At 38.2% G+C, this 26,943-nt stretch overlaps 1 protein-coding gene across 3 annotated transcripts in view; it reads right to left on the minus strand.

Annotated features, from left to right (window-relative positions):
- Positions 1–925: 925 nt before the first annotated feature.
- Positions 926–26,943, minus strand: part of LOC126236772 (uncharacterized) — a 53,192-nt gene continuing 27,174 nt past the window's right edge. For 2 of the 3 annotated variants that reach the window (XM_049946345.1, XM_049946346.1), the window contains exons 2-3: positions 18,485–18,618; positions 926–1,369 (exon numbers count right to left, since the gene is read on the minus strand). In XM_049946345.1, the coding sequence (XP_049802302.1) occupies positions 1,061–1,369; positions 18,485–18,613 (438 nt within the window). In that variant the 5' untranslated portion in view covers positions 18,614–18,618 and the 3' untranslated portion in view covers positions 926–1,060. Of the gene's footprint in view, positions 1,370–18,484; positions 18,619–24,087; positions 24,213–26,943 lie in introns of those variants that run through there. The other variant, XM_049946347.1, reaches the window with a different exon arrangement.

The raw sequence follows: 26,943 nt of genomic DNA on the forward strand, positions 1-26,943 counted from the left end.
TAGGTGGCAATCTTTCTTTCATAAACTTGAAATATCCAGCAGCTATATTGGGCATTACAGACTAATGATGGATATCAATTTTTAGGAGATAAATATTACTTTACTTCCATTTCTTTAAGTCTTTTTTTTTAATTGGCCATAAAAACTATTGTATTAATAATCTGATATGGCTGTTAAAAATTGTTACTGCAAATTTAAATGTTTGAGAAAATGTAGTTTTACTGCAAACAGAACTAGTCTAGACATTTATGTGCAACTATTTCACAAAACAACTTTTTCAACAGTTGTGAGGCTAAGAAGAAGTTACAAGAATGTTATACTTAAGACAATTGACTGAAAATATTAAACCATCCAGTCAAAATTTCATTTATATTTTTTTTAATGGTCACATTTCAAACTTTTAAGATGTTTCTGCTTTATCAAAAATATAACTTTTTCCACTTCTGTGTACAATTCTATCAAAACTAACTACAGCTGTGTGCTAGTTGAAAATTATGTGCTGACTAACACAACTAATATGTAAAAAAAAAAAAAAACTGTCAGAAATATGATACCCCCATTATAAGTTTTTGCCATAAAAAACTTTACTCTGATGTATAAAATACAATGAACTTGCCCACTTTGACAGTATCTTATGCAAAATACATGTCATGTTGCCCTTAAAAATATAGAGAACTTCAATTTCTTATACAAAACATTTAGGGTCTTTGGACGGACTAATAAAATAAAATTCAGATACAAATTTGATCTCACCCCATTCGATAATTATTCTAAGATGAAATGTAATACAAACTCAAAGGGAAAAATTACAATATTTCCAACATTCAGTAATAAAAGCACTTTGAGTGTAATCATTGATTAAAAAGAAAAACAAATAAGGCCAGTATTGTCAGTGTGAATTTGTAAAAACTCAATACACTTCAAATGATGTTTTAAACAATATGCTTTTATTTACAAGTAATGGTATTAGATTAATGAGAAATAAAAAATGGTTTTCTTGTTTTATGAAACTAAAGCAATAACTTAGAAAATCAGAAATACACTTCCAGAAACACCTGAATCAAAGTTTTTGAGACTTTTTGAACATTTCTATCTTTCTTTCCATATTTTTTAATTCCATTAGTAGAAGTTTCTCTTGGAATTTAGAATTTTTATACTTTTCTTTTAAAAGTTTTTTGTCCTTCACTTGTTCTTCTGTTAGTTCTTCAGCCAGAAGCACTTTTGCAGCTGCTGAAGAAGTCGAAGGCTTACAGTGAGATTTTTTACTAATTCCTTTGCTGGAACAGCTGACACCTGATTTCTTCTTTGGAATGTGGTGATTACTTGCTTTTGAAACGGGGGAGTCACACAAATCAGACTTTGTCTCTACCTGAAACAGCGTTGTTATGTCTAAGAGATTGTTTCAACACTCCTGAGTTACTGATACAAAATTTAAATTAGAAAATGTCAGAAATACGATATTCAACTTTCAGTGGAAAATATATATAAAACATGATTAGTTTTATGTTATACATGGTATACACTTCTTTGGGAAATTCAGATACAAATTTTCTCTCTTCCCATTTGAGAATTATTCTGAGATGAAATATACTACATACTCAAAGGGAAAATGACAATATTTACATAATTCAACAATACAAGCACTTTAAATACTGTTCTAGTCTTACAGTGGCCTTTATTAACATCCTCGCCTGTTACTTTCTCACAATAGCAACAAAAATTTATGCTTTTTTTTGGAATTTTTGACTATGACCTAGTGTGTCTTATAATAAATAATCACTGCAAGGTAGATTTGCTGCATTTATTCATTGCAAACTGACTGACTATAACAGTGCAGTGGAATGCAACTTAAAATACTGACAAAATACTGTTTCTATATCCATTGCTACCACCAAACCTCAGTATTTAAACTAACCAAAGATTGCCTTAAAATTAAAAAATGATAACTGTCATCATAATTTCCTCTAATTTCCTCATGCAACTGCAATGAACAGCAACACTATGGACTGCAACAAATAAGTATGTCATCTAGCTATTATTGTTGAGACCTTAAAGAAGTGGACTATACTAAGAGTTATCAGCTCCACGTAGAATGTGTCTAAGGTCATTGTATTTGCGCTTATTTTCAAGTTTGCAACCCTTTACATTCTTCTCTCCTCTCTCCCTTTATAAAGGGACTATAAAGATACAAATTATGATATAATACTTTGTCTCTACCTGCAGCAGTGTTATGACTAAGTAACAGATTATTTTAACACTCTGAGTAACTGGTACAGAATTTAAACAAGGAAATGTCAGAAATATTGGTATTAAACCTTAAGTGGGAAATACACACAAAACATGATTAGTTTCATGTTAAAACACACACACACACACACACACACACACACACACACACTAGCGCGCGCGCAAACACAATATATGCTGTGAGAAGAAAACCTAGCTCATAAAGTGATGCAGCATGGAGATATATTCTTAAGTGTATCGGTTATCATCAGAAGGGTCCTGTGAACCCCATGTTGTAGTACTGAAGCGGCACTGGGGCGGGAATGAAGAGAAGCAGAAAGTGGAAGTGGGTGAGAGCCAGTGATAATGAGAGACAGAGTCTATGACAATGAGAGAGCCAGAGAGATAGTGACAGTGAGAAGAGGCAGCAGCAGAGGGAAGGAATGAATGATACAGTAGCAGTAAGAGAGAGCAAAATGGAGACAGTGACAGTGTGAAGAGACATTAGTAGTAGGACAGAATGAAGAAAACTGTGACTGTGAGACAGGAGACAATGACCCTTAGAGAGACATAAAGAGAAAATGACAATGAGTTAGGCTAAATGAGTGAGTAAGAATGGGCAATTATGAGTGGATGGGTATGAGCAACCTATAGGATGGACTAGTGGGTGTGAGCAAGTTACATTTAGGGGAGCTAGTGGGCAGTGAGAAGTGAGTTGTATGTTACAAAGAGTGCAAACATGATCACATGCCAAAATTTTTGGGAAAATATTTAAAGGTGCTGAGCAAGAGAGAATGGAGCAGCTGGTACCCCACTTTTCAGTCAGTCTTTTAAACAGGGGCATATTTGCCTTTTTCGTGCTTTGATAGGAGCATTTTCCTACAGTTATTTAACCTTTGCACACTCAGTACTGATTCATCTGACTGGTGTGTTGGTACTTTCACAGCTGCAGCGGGAAATGGGAGACAGTTTATGACTATTTTTTTTATTTTAATACATATCAAATGCTTTTGCCTGTTATACAACATTATCCAAGGTATACCATAATAACTATTTCTAGTTTTCTGAAATAACAGAAGGCATGAAGTTAAACACCTTTCCTAATAAATCAATATCATTTTGAACTTATACTGAGATGAAGGAAACTGTATGTTGTAACAAGTGCACAACAAGTGCGAAATTTAGAGTACGATCTTAGCAATGGTGCATAGAATAGCTAAGTCTCAGGATAAAATTAAAACCATATGATCAGTCGTAAAGGAAGTGGCTGGTCTGCAGAGACAGGTCGAGAATATAGAATCAGTGCGTAGTGGGGATGTCCGTGTTACTGATAAGTCGCATATATGTACAGTACTTAATAATCACTTTCTGAATATAGCCCCAACAGGGAATCATATAGCACTCTTAGAAAAAAGTGTTCCGAGACTGTTACCTGAAATGCTCCTCCATGATACTGACAAGAGGGAGATTGAGTTAATAATTAAATCACTAAAGACCAAGAACTCTCATGGATATGACGGGGTATCTAGCAGAATACTGAAGTATTGTTCCACGTATGTTAGCTCAGTACTTAGCCATATCTGTAACTTTTCCTTTAGGAGTGGTCGGTTTCCTGACCGATTAAAGTACTCGGTAGTGAAGCCACTTTATAAAAAGGGACACAGGGATAATGTTGACAATTATAGACCTATTTCTATGCCATCGGTGTTTGCTAAAGTTATCGAGAAGGTTGTATATACAAGGTTACTGCAGCATTTAAATTCACATAATTTGCTGTCAAATGTACAGTTTGGTTTTAGAAATGGCTTAACAACTGAAAATGCTATAGTCTCTTTTCTCTGTGAGGTTTTGGAAGGATTAAATAAAAGGTTGCGAACGTTAGGTGTTTTCTTTGATTTAACGAAGGCTTTTGACTGTGTTGACCACAAAATATTACTGCAGAAGTTGGAACATTATGGAGTAAGGGGAGTAGCTTACAATTGGTTCGCCTCCTACTTTAAGAACAGAAAGCAGAAGGTAATCCTCCGCAATATTGAGAGTGGTAATGATGTTCAGTCCCAATGGGGCACTGTTAAATGGGGCGTTCCCCAAGGGTCGGTGCTGGGGCCACTGCTGTTTCTTATTTATATAAATGATATGCCTTCTAGTATTACAGGTGATTCAAAAATATTTCTGTTTGCTGATGACACCACCTTGGTAGTGAAGGATCTTGTGTGTAATATTGAAACATTATCAAATAATGTAGTTCATGATATAAGTTCGTGGCTTGTGGAAAATAATTTGATGCTAAATCACAGTAAGACTCAGTTTTTACAGTTTCTAACTCACAATTCAACAAGAACTGACATTTTAATCAGACAGAATGGGCATGTTATAAGCGAGACGGAACAGTTCAAGTTCCTAGGCGTATGGATAGATAGTAAGCTGTTGTGGAAAGCCCATGTTCAGGATCTTGTTCAGAAACTAAATGCCGCTTTATTTACCATTAGAACAGTATCTGAAATAAGTGACATTTCAACACGAAAAGTAGTCTACTTCGCATATTTTCATACGCTAATGTCATATGGTATTATTTTTTGGGGTAATTCTTCTGATTCAAAAAGGGTATTTTTGGCTCAAAAACGGGCTGTTCGAGCTATGTGTGGCGTAAGTTCGAAAACCTCTTGTCGACCCCTATTCAATAGTCTGAGAATTTTGACATTGCCCTCACAGTATGTATTTTCTTTAATGTCGTTTGTTGTTAGCAATATTAGCTTATTCCCAAGAGTTAGCAGCTTTCACTCAGTTAATACTAGGCAGAAATCAAATCTGCATGTGGAATGCACTTCCTTGACTCTTGTGCAGAAAGGAGTGCAGTATTCTGCTGCATCCATTTTCAATAAGCTACCACAAGAACTCAAAAACCTTAGCAGTAGCCCTAACACTTTTAAGTCTAAACTGAAGAGTTTCCTCATGGCTCACTCCTTCTATTCTGTCGAGGAGCTCCTGGAAGAGCTAAAAAATTAAGCAAATTCCAGTGTTAAATTCTTGATTTTCTTTATTTAAACTAACGACTTGTCACCTGAATATGTTTCTTATATTTCATTTCATTCTGTTTCTACAATCGTGTTATAATTTCATGTATTGACTCGTTCCATGACCATGGAGACTTCTCCTAAATGTGGTCCCACGGAACAATAGATAAATAAATAAAAAATAAAATAAATGACAGAAGTGAGCTACAAGCTGTTTTTTTCTTATGAAATTATTATAATTAAATACAATCAAAATGGGAAACATATTTGTGAATGTTATTTGCATGTGTAGTAACTACTGTCTTTCTAATTGTAGCTGAAAATGTGTGTGGAAATCAGAAATGTGAGTGCAGAGAACTTGCTCTGAAAACATTATGGATTGGAGGCACGAAATTTAACTTTCAGTGTCAGTTCTGTAATTTGGAAGGCTGTCTTCCCCATTTTCGTAGACGAATAATGTTACGTATTTTAATACCGGAAACTAAATAAATAAATTTACAGAGGATATTGTGTGACTTACAACAACAAACTAAATTGTGTAGTTCATTATTTCCATGGTAAGAACAGCAGCCTACCCCCATGAACCATGGACCTTGCCGTTGGTGGGGAGGCTTGCGTGCCTCAGCGATACAGATGGCCGTACCGTAGGTGCAACCACAATGGAGGGGTATCTGTTGAGAGGCCAGACAAACGTGTGGTTCCTGAAGAGGGGCAGCAGCCTTTTCAGTAGTTGCAGGGGCAAATGTCTGTATGATTGACTGATCTGGCCTTGCAACACTAACCAAAACAGCCTTGCTGTGCTGGTACTGCGAACGGCTGAAAGCAAGGGGAAACTACAGCCGTAAATTTCCCGAGGGCATGCAGCTTTACTGTATGGTTAAATGATGATAGCGTCCTCTTAGGTAAAATATTCCGGAGGTAAAATAGTCCCCCATTCGGATCTCTGGGTGGGGACTACTCAAGAGGACGTTGTTATCAGGAGAAAGAAAACTGGCATTCTACGGATCGGAGCGTGGAATGTCAGATACCTTAATCGGGCAGGTAGGTAGAAAATTTTAAAAGGGAAATGGATAGGTTAAAGTTAGATATAGTGGGAATTAGTGAAGTTCGGTGGCAGGAGGAACAAGACTTTTGGTCAGGTGAATACAGGGTTATAAATAAATCAAATAGAGGTAATGCAGGAGTAGGTTTAATAATAAATAAATAAAAAAAAATAGGGATGCGGGTAAGCTACTACAAACAGCGTAGTGAACGCATTATTGTGACCAAGATAGACACGAAGCCCACACCTAATACAGTAGTACAAGTTTATATGCCAACTAGCTCTGCAGATGATGAAGAAATTGATGAAATGTATGATGAGATAAAAGAAATTATTCAGGTAGTGAAGGGAGACGAAAATTTGATAGTCATGGGTGACTGGAATTCGAGAGTAGGAAAAGGGAGAGAAGGACACATAGTGGGTGAATATGGATTGGGGGAGAGAAATGAAAGAGGAAGCCGTCTGGTAGAATTTTGCACAGAGCATAACTTAATCATAGCTAACACTTGGTTCAAGAATCATAAAAGAGGTTGTCTACATGGAAGAATCCTGGAGATACTAGAAGGTATCAGATAGATTATATAATGGTAAGACAGAGATTTAGGAACCAGGTTTTAAATTGTAAGACATTTCCAGGGGCACATGTGGACTGTAGATTAAAACTGAAGAAAATGCAAAAAGGTGGGAATTTAAGGAGATGGGACCTGGATAAACTGACTAAACCAGAGGTTGTACAGAGTTTCAGGGAGAGCATAAGGGAACAATTGACAGGAATGGGGGAAATAAATACAGTAGAAGAAGAATGGGTAGCTCTGAGGGATGAAGTAGTGAAGGCAGCAGAGGATCAAGTAGGTAAAAGGACGAGGCCTAGTAGAAATCCTTGGGTAACAGAAGAAATATTGAACTTAATTGATGAAAGGAGAAAATATAAAAATGCAGTAAATGAAGCAGGCAAAAGGGAATACAAACGTCTCAAAAATGAGATCGACAGGAAGTGCAAAATGGCTAAGCAGGGATGGCTAGAGGACAAATGTAAGGATGTAGAGGCTTATCTCACTAGGGGTAAGATAGACACTGCCTACAGGAAAATTAAAGAGACCTTTGGAAAAAAGAGAGCCACTTGTATGAATATCAAGAGCTCAGATGGAAACCCAGTTCTAAGCAAAGAAGGGAAAGCAGAAAGGTGGAAGGAGTATATAGAGGGTCTATACAATGGCGATGAACTTGAGGACAATATTATGGAAATGGAAGAGGATGTAGATGAAGATGAAATGGGAGATACGATACAGCGTGAAGAGTTTGACGAAGCACTGAAAGACCTGAGTCGAAACAAGGCCCCGGGAGTAGACAACATTCCATTGGAAATACTGACAGCCTTGGGAGAGCCAGTCCTGACAAAACTCTACCATCTGGTGAGCAAGATGTATGAGACAGGCAAAATATCCTCAGACTTCAAGAAGAATATAATAATTCCAATCTCAAAGAAAGCAGGTGTTGACAGATGTGAAAATTACCGAACTGTCAGTTTAATAAGTCAAAGTTGCAAAATACTAATGCGGATTCTTTACAGATGAATGGAAAAACTAGTAGAAGCCGACCTCGGCGAAGATCAGTTTGGATTCCGTAGAAATGTTGGAACACGTGAGGCAATACTGACCTTACAACTTATCTTAGGAGAAAGATTAAGGAAAGGCAAACCTACGTTTCTAGCACTTGTAGACTTAGTGAAAGCTTTTAACAATGTTGACTGGAATAATCTCTTTCATATTCTAAAGGTGGCAGGGGTAAAATACAGGGAGCGAAAGGCTATTTATAATTTGTATAGAAACCAGATGGCAGTTATAAGAGTCGAGGGGCACAAAAGGGAAGCAGTGGTTGGGAAGGGAGTGAGACATAGTTGTAGCCTCTCCCCGATGTTATTCAATCTGTATATTGAGCAAGCAGTAAAGGAAACAAAAGAAAAATTTGGTGTAGGTATTAAAATCCATGGAGAAGAAATAAAAACTTTGAGGTTCGCCGATAACACTGTAATTCTGTCAGAGACAGCAAAGGACTTGGAAGAGCAGTTGAACGGAATGGACAGTGTCTTGAAAGGAGGATATACGATGAACAACAACAAAAGAAAAACGAGGATAATGGAATGTAGTCGAGTTAACTCGGGTGATGCTGAGGGAATTAGATTAGGAAATGAGGCACTTAAAGTAGTTAAGGAGTTTTGCTATTTGGGGAGCAAAATAACTGATAATGGTCAAAGTAGAGAGGATATAAAATGTAGACTGGCAATGGCAAGGAAAGCGTTTCTGAAGAAGAGAAATTTGTTAATGTTGAGTATAGATTTAAGTGTCAGGAAGTCGTTTCTGAAAGTATTTGTATGGAGTGTAGCCATGTATGGAAGTGAAACATGGACGATAAATAGTTTGGACAAGAAGAGAATAGAAGCTTTCAAAATGCGGTGCTACAGAAGAATGTTGAAGATTAGATGGGTAGATCACATAACTAATGAGGAGGTATTGAATAGAATTGGGGAGAAGAGGAGTTTGTGGCACAACTTGACAAGAAGAAGGGACCGGTTGGTAGGACATGTTGTGATGCATCAAGGGATTGCAAATTTAGCATAGGAGGGCAGCGTGGAGGGTAAAAAGCGTAGAGGGAGACCAAGAGATGAATACACTAAGCAGATTCAGAAGGATGTAGGTTGCAGTAAGTACTGGGAGATGAGGAAGCTTGCACAGGATAGAGTAGCATGGAGAGCTGCATCAAACCAGTCTCAGGACTGAAGACAACAACAATAACAACAAGAACAGCAGCTCAAACAAAGAATCTAAAATCTGAATAGTGGACGCTGGCCTCTGTATAGAAAAAGTAGCAATTGCACACTGCATTAATGATACATAGTGTTCCTAATTATTCTGATACAACTGTATATAAACATTCTGCTGTGCACCTGAACAATTTGCAGATTTGTTTGGGGAATCTGCTTTTTAAACACAGTGCAATGACATCTCATAGCCTGTATAATTTATTCGAATGTTCATAGGCTGTGTAATACAGGATAACACTGTATGCAACAAGCAACCGAACTTAGCGCTATTAATAATGGCTCGATATACACGTGTATATGACTGTGTACTCTGACACTATACATCACACCATGAACAACTGTTAGTTCGCTTGAATACCACTGGTAATATCGTGTGTCATAGTATAAATTGGCATTTTTGAACACATGGGGCCTAATCACACATCCTGCCTCAGGCCCAGTCCTGGCCCTCAGTGACCCTGAGCATAGCCTAAATACAGGATACCACAAACTCAATTTGCAAAGTCTTATCATCATTCTATGACTGGAATTCACCCTTAACCTGAGAGCTCAATTAATAAACTTGTAATTTATTTTCTTTATTTGTTTTGTAACTTAGCACCAAAATTTGACTAGTTCAGCACACTCACACAGAATGTTGTAATGTGTGCAATTATTGCACTGGTAGAATGATCCATGATACTGATGACTAGATTGCAGACCATTAGATTCAAACCTATTCTATTCCTGTGTTTCTAGTTGAAAATAATGCATTTCATCATTAATTAAAGTTGAAACCATTAATTTTACAGCAACTAAAACAGTATATTTTGACATTAATGCTTACTTTAGCTTTTAAACTCTGAAGGGTGCCTCTGTCTTAAATGTAATATAAAAGTCTTGCATTTTTAAAAAGACTAGAATTACTTACAAGAATTGAAGATGGGATGACTGAAGGCAAAATACTGTCTTTTCTTTAATTATGGAGGGGAATGGGGAACCTGGTCAACTGCCTGTTTCCATAGAGAAAGATATCTGTAGGCCTTGAATTGACCTCAGACGGAAGGGGGCGGGGGGGCCGAATCCCCACAAGAGGAGAGTTAAAGCTGCGTAGCCATTGTAGAAAAAAACTTCACCTCTCTTGTTTGTTATCCACCTGGCAAACTGAACTAGTACACAGCATACTGATGGATGTCTAAAGTGTAACATGTTCATCATTCAAGAACTATTCCAGTTTTAGTACTTGAACAGTTCAATAGAAGAAAGTGCTGAAAACATCTAGTTCAAAGTCCAGTCATATAAGACTGTGGCTGCCAGAGTTCCCCAGGAAAGAGATGAAGCAACCGTTGGTTGTGAAAGCTAGTATTTTATGTGTATGATTGTGTTTGTTTGTGTGTCTATCGACCTGCCAGCGCTTTCGTATGGTAACTCACATCATCTATATATATATATATGAGATTTGGTGTGTACGTGATTAGTCACAACTAAAGCACTTTTATTCAACATGTACATGTTCACTTACAAGTCAGTGGAATACATAAATTTCACATGGTTTAGACCACGCCCCAATGAATTTATGAGTTGCAACGTAGTTGCAATAAGGTTCTTCAGTGATCCAAGATTTATTTATTTCATTATAAATCCAGTCACAGGCCACTAATATTTGTAAATCAGGTTATTAATTTCAGTCAGCAGTGACCAGGTCTGAAGATGCTCATCCATGACCAAAGTTAATAACACTAGTCAACAGCCATTTTGCATCTGGGATGCGATACATCAACTAGTATGTATTTTGGTGTGTAGAATCTGAATATACCTTTCAAAATGTTCTAGCACGCACTATTTTTGAGTTTTTAAAGGGTTTTTTATTTTTCGTATTCAGTTATTTCGCTTTTTGATGTTTAATTGCTTGTTTTTGATTTGCAGAGGAGAGCTAGAAGATCTACAAATCACCAGTAAATGGTTGGTGTGGTAATCCAGTGATGTGAATGAGATCCTCAGTGAGTTGTTGCCTATGAAAGATAGTGCAAACTTTTTGTGCTTAAAACTTACACTGTGACAAATGGCAACTAGTAAATCTCATTGCTGTCTAAACCATACTGACAACTTTTGTTAGTGTGTGGGAAATTCACTCCAAAAGCCTAAAGAAACCAGTGACTAATTTGGTTAAGGAGGCATATAAATTGAATTTTGATTGTCCTGTTGGTGATCAAAATGAAATTTTTCACCATCCAAATATATCTTCAGTGCATTTGCCTGCGCCCACGATGAGGGGTTGCCTGTTCCTGACTGTAACTTGAAAGCCTCAGAACCAGATACTATGTCAAGTGAATCAGAAAGTATTGAACATATAGAAGAGTACTGCCCCCAATATCATGACACTTCACCTCAGCTCTTTAATCAAAAGGAGTGGAACGATTTGGTTCGCGATCTAAACTTTCGAAACAGCAAGCTGAACTCTTGGGGTCGAGACTGCAACAACGGAACCTTCTAGCTCCAGGAACAAAAATTTCAGATCAAGAGGTGCTTCCTTCGCTCAATATTTCGATAAGCAGAATTCAATGTCTGTAGGTAGAGATGTCAATGGTCTGATGATGCAGCTAGGTGTACAACATAATCCACAGCAGGAGTACATGTAGACAAGGAAAAAAATTCCCGGATTTTTCCCGGTTAAAAATACACTTTCTCCTGGGTGAAAACACACTTTTTCCGTGTTAAGTGACAGTCTATTTTCCCTCGAAACTGCAAAACTTATCAATCCTTTGAATGGTTATGGTTTTATACATGGACGTAGAATTTCCCGGCACTTTAGAAAACGAAACTCAAGGAAAAAGACACATTTTGGAAATATCTTTGATGTGCACCAACAAGTACAATGCATATTTTCGTATTTTGAAAGTATACATTGGAATTCCACCAAACACTGCATGTTAATTTTTGAATCATTGAAATCGAGATTGTGATGCACTTTTGTAAGCCAGTCATAGCTCATGTCATGTGATCTCGCCAGCCGATGACAGCGGATATTCAGAGCATAGGACACGTGATGTAGTCAGCCAAAAGCAACATCACTGTTAAGTAGCACGAACACACAAACAGGGAAAGTTAATAGTTTAAATTAATATACATAGTGAGGCTACAAGAAAAGCAAAGCTTTCACACATAATATTGGCCTCTAAGGTTAATAAGCTGCAAGAGAAGCTAAGCTTTCGCATACAATCTTTATCTTTTCTTTGCGTGTTACATTTTAAGATATTTCACACAAATGTGCCAGTAAAATTTTTAATAATGTCATAAATGTCTGATCTTCAGGGTTCGAAATTATTCTAAATGGCTCATCATCAAAGAGTTGACTTTTAAATGAGAGTCAAACACTCTGTACATAGTACATTCTCGCACATAGTTCAACTTATGTAAAAGGATACTTTGAAAGTAACGCTTTTCAAACTACCATTCGCAATATTTTCCCGCGACTTGTTAGAAACAGGTTCGTTTCTGCAGTTGCCAGAGAGTACAGATAACAGGTGACACTGCGCTTGCGCAGCTACCATGATGTAGGAAGCCCGTATATACGTACGTGTAAAACATTGAAAGATCATACATTATGTCATAAAAGAAATAAGACATCAGAAGATACTCCAAAAGCATTGGAATTTCGTTAACCATACTAAAATGTGCACATTTGAAGTGCATACTTAAAATGCACATTCGTATGTCCAGATTCCCAATGAAGTAGACCTCGACCTGATATTAAGCTTTTCAGTGTGGTTTTCGAGATGTAGATTTTCTTGGAGCAGCAGTACTGTATTATATCATGTTTGGTTCTTTATTATGGCATAGTGCCATACATGCTAGAAGATGAAAACGTGCACCTGAAATGCAGCGAATAGTTGAAACTACCCAGTATTGCGGAATTAAACATTTTGTTTCAAATACTGCCTCTGTGGAAAACGTTAATGAAAGTCAAATTTCTTTAGCGAACAGACAAAAATAACTTCATTGTTCTACAAGGCGATTAATGCTTGACTGTCCGAAAAGTGGAAATAAAATAAAACCTGAAACTAATAACATATTTTAGCCTTCTGTAATTATGTGAATATATTTTAATTCACTTGGTAGCTCCCGGCTACAGACATTATTTTTGTTTTCATTTGATGTGAAAGTAAACGAAAGGGAAACAGCAAAATCACTAAATGTAAACACGGGTCACATGGAGACTACCCACTATAACTCAGACTACTCTGCGCATCAGCCCCAGATCTACAATATTTGCTAACTGGGTCAATACTAAAAAATCGAATTTTCAAAAATATATTCATCTTGTAGCACACATCTTTCTGAAAAGTCTAAAACATAAAACATATGTGTTTGAAGAAATGTAAGACATGTTATTTGGTCTTAAGCGTGCCGAAGTGTAGTGCCACGCCTCTTCATACAGCATTCTTCTACCGCAAGTCACCGTATTTTGCTCTGTGGACTTGAAACGTGGATGCCATCAAACTACATTCAGGACAGTGGAAATTGAAATGTCCTGTGGTGCCTCTCCTGCTCCTTGTTGGCTGGTTTGACAGCCTGCTCCTCTTTAAAAAAAAAAAAAATCTCGCTATTAATAGCAGATGGGATTTTTTGTAATCGGGAGAACAAGAACTCTTCAGAAAATTTGCACTCTTTATTGCCTATTAGCTTATAACTTGCTGTTTTGTGTGACATAAAATTAAATAAAGGATACATAAAACCAATGAAGACTAGAGACAAGCAAGAAAGAGCACATTTCTTCAATACTTAGCTCCTAGCATTTTTTTCTCTCTAATCTTGCTACAACTTTACATGGCATGCTTTCCTTTCTGCAAAATAATCTATTACCTCGCCAAAGTTCGCCAACGTCAAAAGTTTTGCTACATGAAAAATCAAAATGTCGTTATCTAATACTGAAAAAGCTGTTAATACAAATAATACCCAAGACTGGTGCAGTTTCTCGATCTGATTACGTCTATTTTGTCACTGTCTTCTAGATAAAACAAAATAGGCCTTTCTAATATTGCAGCAATTTTGTAACACACACCAAATAAACGAGACTGTTTTGGCCCAAATGGTCATTTTTATAACAAGGCAGAATATAATTCACAAAGTACCAATATCATATGCCTATAAGGCCTACTACAAGCAAAAAGCTTTATGTTACGAAATAGTTTCACATTTCATTCATACAAACCAGTTTCTCAAGCATGAGATCGGAAAGTAGTATTCTGAAATTTTTACATAAATTTGGAATCGTCTTACTCTCCATAATTTGTGTGATGTCCCCATTTCTTCACCTTCCTCATTCTAACAAACAATCTTGTCATCACCAATGCTGTAGCTATTCCTGCCATTGTTAAAATTTGTTCACCGATTAACTTCACTAACCCTGCCCGAATCACAGGTTTAGTTATCCCGTAATTATTCTCCAGTTAGGCGTTATTACATTTTCATAACACGTTTTCCGCATTACTTCCAGAATAAAACTTAAGCGGCTGGTCGCCGGGGACTGTACAACTACGGGTCCTTACTAGTGTAGCGATCTGGCCTAAAATTTCGTGTTCTTGGATACACCAAGAAGATAATATGTAATCTTCTCACCTGTTATTCCTGTTAGTTGTTTGTTTCCATTCTGGTAGTCTGAATCTATGGATTTCGCTAGTAATTATAACAACACTGATCATTCGCACGCCCAATCAACCGCATAATCAGACAGCGATTGGCATTCATCTGTTCAGCTTTACTCCGCTTAGCTCATTTAGTCCCGTCCCCTTTTGTCCGCGGAAAGTTTATTTCTAGATGCGACGAGGATTCTCCTAACAGAGACATCATGTACACTATGCATGCATTCAAAAATCAACTTATGATTCATTCAGAAATCAACTTAAAATGTGTTCAAAAACCAACAGGGATGGATTTCAAAATAATATGAACGATCAAACAGACCAACGTGTGCTGGATGCTAGGCACTTTGTGAAACAAGTTTTTTTCCCTCAAGAATATGAATTTGGCGCCCCCTTTTCCCGGTAGCATCTAGCTGCTTGCCGTGACTGCTTGCAAAGCCAACAGCCACATTCCTGTAGCCAGAAGTGGAAGAATCTACCACTCAAACGCGACTCAACTGCGCGTGCGCGTGAGCCCACTTGTAACTGCTAAAACGAATCTAATGTAAACAGTTGTGACTTCACACTCATTGGAGGCAATTTGTTGTTATGAAGCACTGCATGGTCTCCCTAAAGCCTTTCACACATTTTGCTGTTGGCAGATGCTTGCATGAGCACTGTGTGTCGTCATCGTATACGGCGCATTTCATTTGCAATTTAATTTATTCTCATTTTTCTCTCTCGTTTTATGTTTTATTGTTGAAGTATTATTCTGCAGTAGTGGGATACAGTAATATATTTGTTAGAGCATCGGTTCTTACCAGTCAAAATTACAAAAGTTTAACAGAAAACTCCCAGATGAAAAAATTCCCAGGTTTTTCCCGCATCTCCCGGTTGTCTCGGGTCGTATACATCCTGAACAGGAGTGATGAGTATTTATTGACTCCAGTAAACCGAGCTTGAAAGCAGCACTACTGGCAATGCATTTCCATCGGTACTTTTGGCTTACACAGTAGATATGAAAGAAACTTATGAAACCTTGGCTTTGCTGCTAGAAGCAACCAAATATAAGGATCATGAATGGCAGATCTGCTGTGATTTAAAAGTTGTTGCATTCCTTACAGGTTTACAGGCTGGATACATGAAATACTGCTGCCTTTTGTGCCTTTGCGACAGCTGTGACACCAAGAACCACTATACAGTCAAGGAATGGCCTATACAAAAGTCATATGTTCCTGGAAACGTAAATGTGACCAATACCCCATTGGTTGAGCCTGATAAAATCATTTTGCCTCCCCCTCATATCAAGTTGGGCCTTATCAAGAACTTTGTAAAATCTCTGGATAAAGAAGGTGAGGCCTTAAATCACTTAAAAGAAAAGTTTCCCAAATTAAGTAAGGCAACGCCGAAAGAGGTTATATTTGTTGGACGACAAATAAGAAAATTTCTGAAAGATCCAACCTTTGATAACAAACTTGCAGATATCCAATTAGCTGCTTGGTCTTCTTTTAAAGAGATTGTGAATGGCTTTTTGGGTAACAGAAAAGACCAAAACTATGTCACCATTGTGAATGATCTGTTGGACAACTATAAGAACATGGGGTGTAGAATGTCGCTTAAAATTCACTTTTTACATTCTCGCCTTGGTTTCTTCCAGAAAATTTGGGAGCCGTAAGCGATGAGCATGGTGAACGCTTTCACCAAGACATTCTTACCATGGAACACTGTTACCAAGGCCATTGGGACCCTTAGATGGTCAGTGACAACTGCTGGGGTCTTGTTAGGGAGATGATGAAATGGCAAACAAAAGAAGAGCTCCGTTGTTGCATTTTTCAAAAATAAAAGATGATTATAGGTGAAAATATCTTCTGAACTAATTTGGACCTCTTATTGGCATCATGCTCATGCTCATATAAACACACAACATAGTATTGATTTCAAATGTTCTGAATGTGTATTTTTGTTTGACTTAATTGTGTCAATTTTTGCTATTACCTTTTTCTATTCTGCTGTGTATTTAGGAAATGTGACATCATAGAGAAAAACTGAATTTACCAGTGTATTCATTGTCCCAAAATTAGGTAAATCCACCCATTTACAAAGCAGATGCAGAAAAAAAGTTTAAATTTGTTGACTAGTGTAATCTGATTAGTAAGACAGATTGCTACTCACCGTAAGGATGAAACGTTGAGTTCCAGACAGGCACAACGAAAAGACTGTTACACACGGAGCTTTCCGTCAAAGCCTTCTTCAGAACAGAAAGGAAAACCAACACCCCCCCCCCTCCACACACACACACACACACACACACACACACACACACACACACACTTAGGCACACCTCACATACACATGATCGCTATCTCCAGCCAGACTACAGCTACTGTGTTGAATGAAAGCAGCACTCTGGAATGGGGCAGAGGAGGAGGGGGGATAGTACAGTGCAGTTGGGGGGGGGGGGGGGCGGGCATGCAGGGACTAAAATGTGGCAGGACAAGACTGCCAGTTGAGTGTTGGGAGGCTGTGGGGGAAGGGGAAATGGGACAGAAAACAAGAGGAGCAGAGTGTGGCACACTGTGGGTGAGGGACGTTAATTGGGAAGCACTGATCAAAGGGATGGCAGTTGTCAAAATGCAGATACTGTTGCTGTTTTTTTTTATATTAATATTGGATGACTGCTAACCGACTGTCCACCAGGACAAATGGCTCCACCGAACTGTGACCAAGAGCAAAGTGGACCACCCTGTGGCATAACATGCAGCTGAATGTAACATGCTTGCTATAAATGCTTCACAACCCAGGCCATCTGGCTTCTCTCGTCCACCACCAGCTTTTCTGAACTGTGCGGATGGGAGTTACCCTTACAACACGTTCTCTGCTCCCGAAATTATCCCAGTATCATCCTATGATAAAGTACTTTCCATGCACCTTCCATCCTATGGTTTCCACACTGTCTGTGCTATCAACTCCTCCCAATTCATATCCCCTCACCCTCACAATGAGCTGCTCTCTGCCAACTCAACCACCAGTCTTTGCCCCTATCTGCTCCTCTCCTTTCCACTCATTGTTTCTCCCCCATAGCCTCCCAACGGTGTTCCTGGTTTGCCTTTTCCTGCCACCGTGTAGTCCCTGCACACTCCACGAGACAGCGGTGGCTCTTTTCCCTCTACTCATGCCCTGCTATTCTCCTTCTCCTTTGCTCCTCTCTAGATTGCTGCTTTCATTCAATACAACAGTTGCAGTCTGGCCAGAGCGGCTGGATATAGCAGCTGTGTGTGTGAGGTGTGCCTGCTTGTGCAAAGGTGTGTGTGTGTGTTTTCCTTTCCTTTCTGAACAAGGATTTGGCTGAAAGCTCAGTGTGTAACAATATTTTGGCTGTTTCTGTCTGCAACTCAATATGTCACCTTTATGGTTAACAGCAATCTATCCCTTTCATAACTGTTGATATTACAACCTCAACTTTCCATTCTTTAATCTGATTAATAAACATTTGTGGTATGTGACTTTATTTATTTATGTTATTGATATTATTATTATCATAACAATAATAAAATTACTTTACTTCTATATGTAATAACGAGCTGCCTAAAACATAATGAAGGTTTGCAATTGAAACACCCCTGTTCAAAAGTTGTTCATGAAACATTTGTTGTTGTAACAATGCATGAAAACATCTGTCCTCCAGCAGCATCCTTATCCTAAATAACTAAAACTTTTAAAAATCAGTATAATATAAAGTGAGATCTAAATTTGCTGAATATTCCTAATAACCAAAACTTACTGTCTTCCTGTGTTCTGAGTTCATTTCATCTGAAGAGCTGTCTTCCATCATGTTATTCGAGTCATCCACTTCAGAGTCACTATCTTCTCCATCTGTTAACCGTTCACCTATACTGTCAGTGTTTTCCATTTAACCTGCAAAGTAATCACGAAATACTCGTCACACTAAAGATCCATGTAACTGTTGCATATCATTGTACATTTTCAATGAAATTTTACTATTTTGATTCAGAGATGAAGTAGGTGGTTTCTGTGTAGCATAGAATGAAATACTCTACAATGAAATGGTTACTGAAAACAATGACTTAAAAGTCTGAAAAAGGACTATTCCAATTATGTAATGTAGTCTTCCACAGCACACTGCAAACACCCATTCAAAATGCTATCTACAACTTTCTTTGTGCTGGTGGCTTGAGCTCATCATGTTGGAGGTTTGTCAACTATTTTTGATTATCACAGAAACAATACACGAAACTAAAAGGCTTTCCATACAGATTAAGTAAAATGAATCCATAACTAAAGACGTGGACCATGTTTGAGTTATACTTTATAATGCATTGCCACAGACATCCACAGTTTAGGATGGGAAAGGAAATTCAGAACCAAGTCGGAAACATTTTTACTTGAGTCTCTTTTGAGCATACATTGGTTCATAGTTATGCTAATGCCTTCTGAAATTTTCTGAGTATCTACATTGATAATATGCAAATTATACTTAAGTATCTGGCAGAGAGAGAGAGAGAGTATATTCATGAAAAGATAATAGATACACAATTTTAATTGCGAGTGTGTGTGTTTCTGCACTCATTTTTCTGTTTCATCTGTTCCAGCTACAACTGAGTATACAGTAACTTGGTAAAGTGATTTTAATAAAGGATGAAGTGTTGGGGAGAGGTGGTACGTGCATGTCTGTTGAAAGTTGCACTGTAGCTACAATGCAAATGTGCATGTAATTTGTTATGCCTAAGTTATTTATTCCCTTCAGAAATGTGTTGACCATACATAATTATCACTATATGAAAACAAAATACATAGTGAGTTAGCTTAATAGTTAAGGCACTGACACTCATTCAGGAAGAGCAATGTTCAATTTGCAATTATGTCATCCAAATTTTGGTTTCCTGTAGGTTCCCTGAATCTAATAAAGCAAATTCTGATCTATATAAGTATGGTCATCAAACAACAAACAGAAATATATACATAAAAAACTCTAAATTTTATTCAGATAATACAGTATAGCCCCAGGTAAATAGAATTAATGCATGATATGATTAGCTGCAGGAATAAATATTTGAGTGAGATTAATCACATACAAAGGAAATTTACAGAATTTTTGACAGCTTTATTTGTGGACCTGACAACATTCTGGAAATTCTCAATCAACTCTAATATGAGACTCTTACAAGAAACTGCATCTTGTGGTTATGATAAGCACTCTTGAAATATCATGAATCGGTCTTCATGATGGATGGAACGAATATATTACTCTGTGCCATAATATACTGTGCCTGAAAAAATTATTAAATAGCTTAGGGAGCATACAGAAGTGTATAGTTACTTTCTTATGTAACATCCTTGAATGACACAGGAAAGGAACTACAGCACAGATATATGTCCTAAACAGTATCCTTGCCTGTGCAGTATGAATGTATTTCCAGTTCATAATCTGTCTCCATTTACTGGTTTCTGTACTGCAATTATCATCAGCCATTAGATACTCACTGGTGGCCAAAGATCACCTCCAAAATTTCCCATGCACATCCATAAAGCTCTAGCAGGTTTCTTTTAATCTCATTTACTCATCATCCATTAGGCCATTAACTCCGACTTTTCTTAACTGACCCAATACAGCAAAGAACTTCACTGGTCCATCTACCATCCATGCGTGTTTCTACATATCCTGCACTACTTAGTTTATTTTCTTTACAGTAGTGCTTCTGCCTTACATTCCAGTCCCTTCCTTAGTCCACTTGTTTGTTTTCTTGTTTCTGATAGTAATTCCCAATTCTACTGCTAGTCCACAGTTTTTGAATTATTTTTGCCTTAAGAGCCCATGTCTTACTGTTGCAAGTCAAAAATGGTACTGATTGTAAGCATTCCTTTCCATACTCTGGAAGCGTCATTTTGAAACACCCTTTTTAGCTAACAAAATGCCTCCAAATCATTTTTACTTGACAGTATATTGTTATTTTCATATGCTCTAAACAGAAAAACTTTCTTTTCAGTATGTTGTTTATGTGTGTCTTGATCTTACTGTAATTGAATTACAGGATTACTTTCAAACTTGCCCTATTCAGATCTTGTTACTTGTTTATGGTTATCTGGACTACAAGCAAATCATTCCCCATAATCAGCAAAATAAAGGTGGTTTATATAATTAAATTAACTTTATCCATTTTGGTAATACAGAATCTCCTTGCCTGATTTCTCTTCCAATTTTGAATTCTCTCTGTCGTGATGAAATCTAATGGAAGCTGTAGCACTGACTGACACTGACACACACACACACACACACACACACACACACACACACACATTGACGAGCCAAAACATTATGACCAAATTCTTAATAGCATGACTGTCCGTCCACCTTAGGAACGCAGTGGCATCAATTCTGTGTGGTGTGAATTTGACAAATCCTTCTTAGGTAGATATGTGGCACCAGATGTCTACACAAAGGTCACACAATTCCTGTAAATTACAGGCTTGTGGTTCATCAGCACAGACCTTGTGGCCAATAACGTCCCAGAAGTGTTTCCTCTGGTTCAGATCAGGTGAATTTGGTAGCCAAAACACCAATGTAAAATCATCATCATAATCCTCAAACCACTGTAGCGTGATTATGGCCTTGTGACATAGACAGTTGTCCTGCAGGAAGATGCCAGATGCCATCGCAATTGAGGAAGACAAAGCATGAAGGGCTGTAGGTGGTTCGCAATAACACACATGTATTCACAGATGTCATGGTGCCTTTGGTTATTACCAGAGGTCCCATGGAAAACCAGGTGAATGTCTTGAATGACCCCCATGGCATAACACTGTCCCCACAGGCTTGCATCTACGACACAGTACATATTTTAAGCAGCCATTCACTTGTATGACAGGGTAACCAGAAAGAACCACTGACCTGGTCTAACAAGAAATGTCATTCATCTTTCCAGGAGACATTTTTCCATTGATTCTGATCCAATCTCAATGGTCTCGTACTCACTATAATTGTAACAGATGTTGGGTCAACACAGGGACACAGGGTCATGTGCAGTGCAGCTCCTCATTCAGCAATGTGCTTTGTATGGTGTTTTCCAAAACACTTGTGCCTGCACCAGGTTGTACTCTGACATCAGATCTGCCACCTAGCCTGCGTTACATAGTGGATAAGCCTCCAACTCTGCATTCATTGATGAGACATGGATGTCCAACACCTTGTTGTTTACTTGTGATTTCTCAGTCCTTCAACAACTTTTCACACGTGCTGACGGCAACAGCACATTAACAGTCTACCAGCTTCATCCTTTCTGAGATGGTCATTCACAGGCATCAGCCATAATAATCTCCCTCCTATCAAAACCACTTACGTCAGTGGATTTCCCCATTTGTGACCCCATACTGTTGCTAGAATGATTCCCCCCTTGTCTCTTCTCCACTTATATACTTTCCGTATCGCGTCATGTGTTTCAACACTACCAGGCAGTATTTAGTCATGTGGTGGACAGTGATCATGATAATTTGGATTAACAGTGAATGTTCTTCAATATGCTAATGTAGTTGAATCAGTACCTTGTTTCACAATGGCTGAAAGTACACATTTTGTTGAAAATTTATGAATACAAGACTCATTGTTCTACTCTGTAAATTCGTTCACAGCTTGCAATTGGTCCATATACTATATCCAAACTAATGCCTTTTCTATATGGTTTGTGATATTTGGAGAATGATAGGATAATAATATTGTTTTTCCCAGTTCTTGCAAAGAATAAATAATTTTGCAAGTTTCTTACATATAACTTTTGCTCAATCTCACACCATTACTAACAAAATACTAATGCCCTCAGGTGCCTTTCCTCTCTTCCTACATCCACTGGCTTTATACACCTAATCTGCAATTACTTCTGGAATCTCATTATTATGTACCTGTGGTTTTGATATATTTCCTGAACCATACAAACATGAAAAGAAGTCATGGTATGCCTGTAAAATTTTCTCTGTGTTGTTAGTTATTGTCACATGCCACCTCATCTACCTAATAAATGTTAGTTTTGTTTTCTTCATAATTTTATTGTTCTGAATAGTTTATGGCTTTTAGCAAAGACAAACTGTTGTAGCCAATTTTCCCTGTTTCTCTTCACAGCCTCTCAAACAAATTTATATAATTTCATTTAATTCAGCATGTTTGATTATGTTTCTATTACAATTCACTTGAAACTCATGTCTTCTCTTTAATGGTGCCATCAATCCATTTGAAATTTTCTTTTCTTATGCTTGATTCACATCTGCAACATCACTTGCTGTTAGCCTAAGTACCTTGATAAATACTTGTTTCTTTTGTCTATGGCTGCATAATCTACATGTTCTACAATGCCATTCTTTTTGCTTAATTTAATCTGGTACAGCTCCCTATTCTGAGATAATCTTTGTTAAATAACGGTTCCTTTTGTATATACATTTATATCAAATTTTTCTAAGATGTTAGCCCTGCTGTGCAGTCTGATTTGGTGTACCTCTTACCCTTACTCCGCAATTCTGACTTCTTGCAGGACGAGGCTGTATCTTTCTAACTTTGTACCTATTTTTACTCAGGATCTTACGAGGCTATAATCAGTCACAATTCCAAAGTGATTTAAGACAGTCACACTGTGTGCAACCTTTATCATCAGATAAATTATACGCAATTTTAGTTTTAATTTTATTTCTTCCTTGTCAGTTCAATTTTGCACTTCATTTTTTCTGGAAGAATGATTTATGGTCAATGTTGTTGTTTCTTTCAGCTAATTCCACTAATTATGACAATCAACAGTGCTTGTACTGGAGTCAAAGCTTCCCATTGAAGAATTTTATTTTTTGTTGTATAAATTGCTGCCATTTATCAGTTTCTGTACATCTCTCGAAAGGCCTTCTATATCCTCATGGAAATGGTAGCACATTGGTGATCAGACTTTGAATATTTCTGTGAAATATGTTTTGCTGACATCTAAAGCTTGATATTCTGCCAGAGATTCTTTCTCCATCAAAAATACTGTTTCTAATCTTTTTTTGCAATAAAGCAAACATCTGAGTTTCCTACCTTAATTAAAAGCACAAAAGACTTTCATTTACTAGACAATGGAACTGCAAGCAGCAGATAGGTAATCAAAAAGTATGTTAGTTACTGTTTCTCAGCAAATTTCATTCAGATTTGACACACACACACACACACACACACACACACACACACACACACACAAAAGAGCAAAAGAGAGAGAGAGAGAGAGAGAGAGAGAGAGAGAGAGAGAGAGAGAGAGAGGGCTTATAATAGAGAAATAATGTTTTCCTTTAATCCTTTCATAATCATATGATAGTTTTCATGATGGAATGAGCTGAATACTGTCATCAAAACAAAGGGAATACCTTTCCAGAGGACACTCTTTGTCGGAAAGGAACAGGCATCATTTCTTTGTCGTGACTGTTGTTCATTACTGCAGTGAAGGAAGACAGTTACCAATGTGAAAGGCACAGTGTTATGTACTCATTCCCTGCAACAAGCCACATGCAGGTGAAGCAGAAAGAAAAACTTACTGACTTTTAACACACATATTGATTATTGAAGTGGTGTTAGCTCAAGCAAGTCTGTTAATGTGCTTTCATTATAAAAACCAACACTGGTCAAGATGATGATGGCACACAATCCCCATGAAAATTAGTACTCAATGTTCAGATGGACTAAAAACTGAAGATTGAATAAAACAAAGCCAACTGCAGCACAGCTTATGTCAGAACTCAACACAATATATAACGAAACAAAAATAATTTGCAAAGCACTTTTAGACATCTGCTAAACAGCTGACAGACCACTGATTCTCTTAAAAGTCATATTGTGGAGGTTACCTGCATCAATAGGTGCAGTTTACAGATAATGGGAATTAAAAAAAAAAAAATAATAATAATAATCACCATATGTACCACACTGTCATGATATTATTAAACGTAGAGGTGGCACTGTCATGGCAGAGTTTGTGATTTTATGGTGGTGTTTGGCTTATTTGTTATCAGATGGCCAGTTTGTGCTGATATCTTTGGGCAGGCTTTTATGAACATGGCAAACTTCAACACATTCTCTAGATCTCGAACTGACTGAGCTTGTAACATCAGTGAGAATCTGCACATAAAAAGATCATCTATTGGACATTTTACCTACTGTCATTACTGACAAAACTATGTGATGCTTTCTATGGTAAGTGGTAGGTACAAAATTCATCGGGAGAGAATTACAAGTTTTGTGCATTATGAGGCATAAGGCGGTTTAAAATTTGATTAATGATGGTTGGTTTTCATTCAAATTTTATATACTTTTTCACAAAGATGTGACATTAGCACCTGGAGTTGCTGTATTCTCTTCCAATAGAAGAAAAATAATTATCAAGCAATTTGTAAAATATACTTGATTGGTTGGTTTAAAAGAGGGGAGAAGAGAGCAAACTAAGAAGTCATCGGTCCTGTGTTTCTAATAAAACAATGCCAAAAGTGTGAGAATAAAACAGGTGAGACATATAATACAAAAGGGAAAGAAAGGAAAAACCACAAGAACAAAGGAAAGGCAACGAACACTAAAAGGAACAAAAGAGGACAAGAAAACAACAGAGATGCTAGAAACAGAAGACAGTAAAACAAGAAAGCAGATTACAATGGCTGGCTGACCATGACAATAAAAAGGAAAAGCCAGCCACTCTGCTACACATCAAAACCTCCACCCTAGTGCTTTTAGGGTGGGGACAAAGGACATGGGCTAAAACTTAGATCAAACAATAAAACCCACCCTCACGAATAAAACAAAACTAAATCAGCCAATAAAGTGTTGTCATATAAAATGAGCGGCAGTGAATCCAGTAACCCAAGATATCGTCGCTTGGCAGTCAAAGTGGGACAGTGCACAAAAATATGAGCCACTGTCAACTGGGCGCTGCACCGACACTGAGGCGGATCTTCACGGTGCAAGAGGTAACCGTGGGTCGCCCAGGCGTGGCCAATGCGGAGCCGGTAGAGGGCAACTGATTCCCTGCGAGAAGCCTGCAAGGAAGACTTCCACACATTCGAAGTCTCCTTAATGACAAGCAGTTTGTTGTGCATACTGTTATGCCATTCTGTCTCCCAAAGCTGAAAGACCCTGTGGCGTAAGTCAGAATGCAGGTTAAGTTCAGAGATGTCCATCTCCAGAAGCGGGGCCAGCCTGTTGGCAAGTTCGTTGCCTGGGATGCCGATGTGTCCTGGGGTCCACACAAACACCACTGAATGACGGGACCGGTCCAGGTCATAGATGGACTACAGGACGGACGCCACCAAAGGATGGCAGGGGTAGCATTGTAGGCTGCTCAAGGAGTCAGTACACAGAAGAAACGATTCCTTGGGGCATGAACGAATATACTGAAGTGCGCGAGATATAGCCACCAGTCTGCAGTGAATACAATGCAGCCATCGGGCAAGGAATGCTGTTCAATACGGCCTCTGTGGACAAAGGCGAAGCCAACATTACCATCAGCCGTCGAGCTGTCAGTGTAAACCACTTCAGAGCCCCTGAACACTCCAAGAATCGAGAGGAAGTGACAGTGGAGAGCCGCAGGGTTAACAGAGTCCTTAGCGCCACGGGAAAGGTCCAGGCAAAGCTTTGGCCTACAGCTACACCTCGGAGGTGTATGTGAATGGACCTCAAGGAGAGGTGGTGAAGGGAAGGACTCCAGTTCAGACAGAAGCGATCACATGCGAACTGCAATCATTAGCCCTGACCTGGGCCGCCTATGCAGGAGGTGAATCGGCGTGTTTGGGAAAAGACGACGGTAATTAGGATGTTCAGGAGAGCTATGAATGTGTGCAACGTAACTGGCGAGCAGTTGTGCAAGTCTGATCTTCAATGGAGGGACTCCAGCCTCCACCAGTATGCTTGTCATCAGACTCGTCCTAAAAGCAAACACAACGCTGAGGGCACCGCCGAACCATAAATCACACTCCCATACTCAAGGCGGGATTGAACAAGGGCTCCGTAGAGCTGCAGCAGCGTGGAGCGATCTGCACCCCAGTTGGTGTTGCTCAGGCAGCGGAGGGCACTGAGGTGCTGCAAACACTTCCGTTTAAACTGACCAAGACGAGGAAGCCAAGTCAAATGAGTGTCGAAAACCAGATCTAATAATCGATATGTCTCCACTACAGTGAGTGGATCGTCATTAAGGTTCCAGATGAATGGTACGATGTCGACAGAAATTCATGACACACGTC

Source organism: Schistocerca nitens, chromosome 2 (genome assembly GCF_023898315.1).
Source record: "Schistocerca nitens isolate TAMUIC-IGC-003100 chromosome 2, iqSchNite1.1, whole genome shotgun sequence".
Taxonomy (NCBI): Eukaryota; Metazoa; Arthropoda; class Insecta; order Orthoptera; family Acrididae; genus Schistocerca; species Schistocerca nitens.